Source organism: Octopus bimaculoides, chromosome 26 (genome assembly GCF_001194135.2).
Source record: "Octopus bimaculoides isolate UCB-OBI-ISO-001 chromosome 26, ASM119413v2, whole genome shotgun sequence".
NCBI lineage: Eukaryota > Metazoa > Mollusca > Cephalopoda > Octopoda > Octopodidae > Octopus > Octopus bimaculoides.
This window is the reverse complement of record NC_069006.1, coordinates 10299330-10301408: the sequence shown is the minus strand read 5'-3', so window position 1 is coordinate 10301408 and position 2079 is coordinate 10299330. Positions and strand designations below refer to the sequence as shown.

The following is a 2079-nucleotide window of genomic DNA, read 5'->3' as shown; positions in this document are numbered from 1 at the left end:
TATATACACACAATGGGTTTCTTTCAGTTTCTGTCTACCAAATCCACTCACAAGGCTTTGGTCAGCCTGTGGCTATAGCAGAAGACACTTGCCCAAGGTGCCATGCAGTGGGACTGAACCCGGAACCATACGGTTGGGAGTAAGCTACTTACCACACAACCACTCCTGCACCTATGCTGTGTATTTTTTTTTCATTATTTTTATAATTTGTACGCATTTATTTTATTATAAATGCGAAACAACACCATGGAGGAATCGATGCAAGTTTGAATAATAAACCGCGATAGGTGAACCACAATATGGCGAGGAATTACTGTAATGAAAACATGTTTACAGTAACTTTGAAGTTTCAGCCAACTCAGTCATTAGCTAAGTGATCGGTAGTCTTAGGGAGGTTGGCATCAAAATGGTTAAACAACAATAACAACAACACTGTCATCACCACACACACACACACAGAATCTCCCAGAATTCTTTGCACTGCATCTAATTTTACTTCCTGTTGACTTAACAATACAAGAATTCAACGTACTCAGTTGTAATTCCATTCCATTTTTGATAGTGATGCCGAAACTGGCACCAATCTTTGATGATCCGATACCCTTTCGCCATTCCTTGCCTGGTAACTTCAGTGTGAAGGATATTGTTTTGAGAATGTCATTAATCACACCTCGTCGCATTCTCATTACAGTGGGGTATGTATAACTTTTACTGGAAAAATACAAAAGAATAAAGAGTAAAAAAGCTAAAGAATAAAGAATAAAGGATGGAGGCAACCAAATAAAGAATAAAAGTAAAAGTGTGAAGGATAGAGACAAAAGAATAAAGAATAAAAGCCAAAGAATAAAGTATAAAAGGAAAAGAATGAAGGATAGAGACAAAAGAATAAAGAATAAAAGCCAAAGAATAAAGTATAAAAGGAAAAGAATGAAGGATAGAGACAAAAGAATAAAGAATAAAAGCAGAAGAATAAAGAACAAAAGCAAAAGAGGAAGGAAAGAGGGAAAAAGTATAAAGAATAAAAGCAGAAAAATAAAGACTAGAAGCAAAAGAATAAAGAACAAAAACAAAAAAAAATAGATGGAAAGAGGCAAAAGAATAAAGAATAAAAACCAAAGAAGAAAGAATAAAAGCAGAAGAATAAAGACTAGAAGTAAAAGAATAAAGAACAAAAGCCAAAAAAAAGAAGGAAAGAGGCAAAAGAATAAAAACAAAAAAAGATGGAAAGAGGCAAAAGAATAAAGAATAAAAACCAAAGAATAAAGAATAGAAGCAAAAGAAGGAAAAAAATGAAAGCCAAATTCCTTTAAACCTTAGAATGATGTTGAAATGTTGTTTGGTAAGATTATCTTTCTGAGGATGTTTCTGGAAGATCTGGTAAGCTTCTTCACGAACATTATCGTTATTGTCATGTATAGAACTTTTGAGTAATGCAACTGAGCTCTGGAAAGAGAGTAGAATAGAAATTAAGAGGTGATGGTCATTATATACTTATAATTTGGTCTTAATGATTCTTTCTAATGTTGGTATAAGGCCAGTAATTTTAGGGAGAAAGGGGCAGGTCGATTATATTGACCACAATACTTGATTTTTCTTTTTTTAATGACCCTGATTGAACAAAAGTCCAAGTCAACATTGACAGAATCCGAACTCAGAACGTAAAGAGCCGGAAGATATGCAGCTGAGCATTTTGTGCCATGCACAGAGGGTTCGGCTGGTTTAATGCCACCAGAACGATGGCTTTGGTAAACTGAAGAATTGACCCTCATATAAGAATAACACACACACACAGAGAAAAATGGCATATGCCAACCTGTGCAGTAATCCTTTGCCATATCACACTTCACCTATCACACACTCAGAACATCGCGGTTCACCTGTCGAGCACTCAGTACATTGCAGATTTTTCTGGCTAATTTATGTAAATTCATATTCTTTTCTACTCTAGGCACAAAGCCCGAAATTTTGGAGGAAGTGGGCAGTCGATTAGATTCACCCCAGTACGCAACTGGTACTTAATTCATCGACCCTGAAAAGATGAAAGGCAAAGTCAACCTTGGTGGAATTTGAACTCAGAAC

The 2079-nt window shown here is 35.5% G+C and overlaps 1 protein-coding gene across 1 annotated transcript in view; it reads right to left on the bottom strand.

The window, feature by feature from the left end:
• The window catches only part of LOC106878080 (uncharacterized), a 161693-nt gene that overhangs the window by 134728 nt on the left and 24886 nt on the right, over positions 1-2079 (bottom strand). The window contains exons 4-5 of the mRNA XM_052976903.1: positions 1313-1443; positions 533-711 (exon numbers count right to left, since the gene is read on the bottom strand). Coding sequence (XP_052832863.1) covers positions 533-711; positions 1313-1443 — 310 coding nt within the window. The remainder of the gene's footprint in view (positions 1-532; positions 712-1312; positions 1444-2079) is intronic.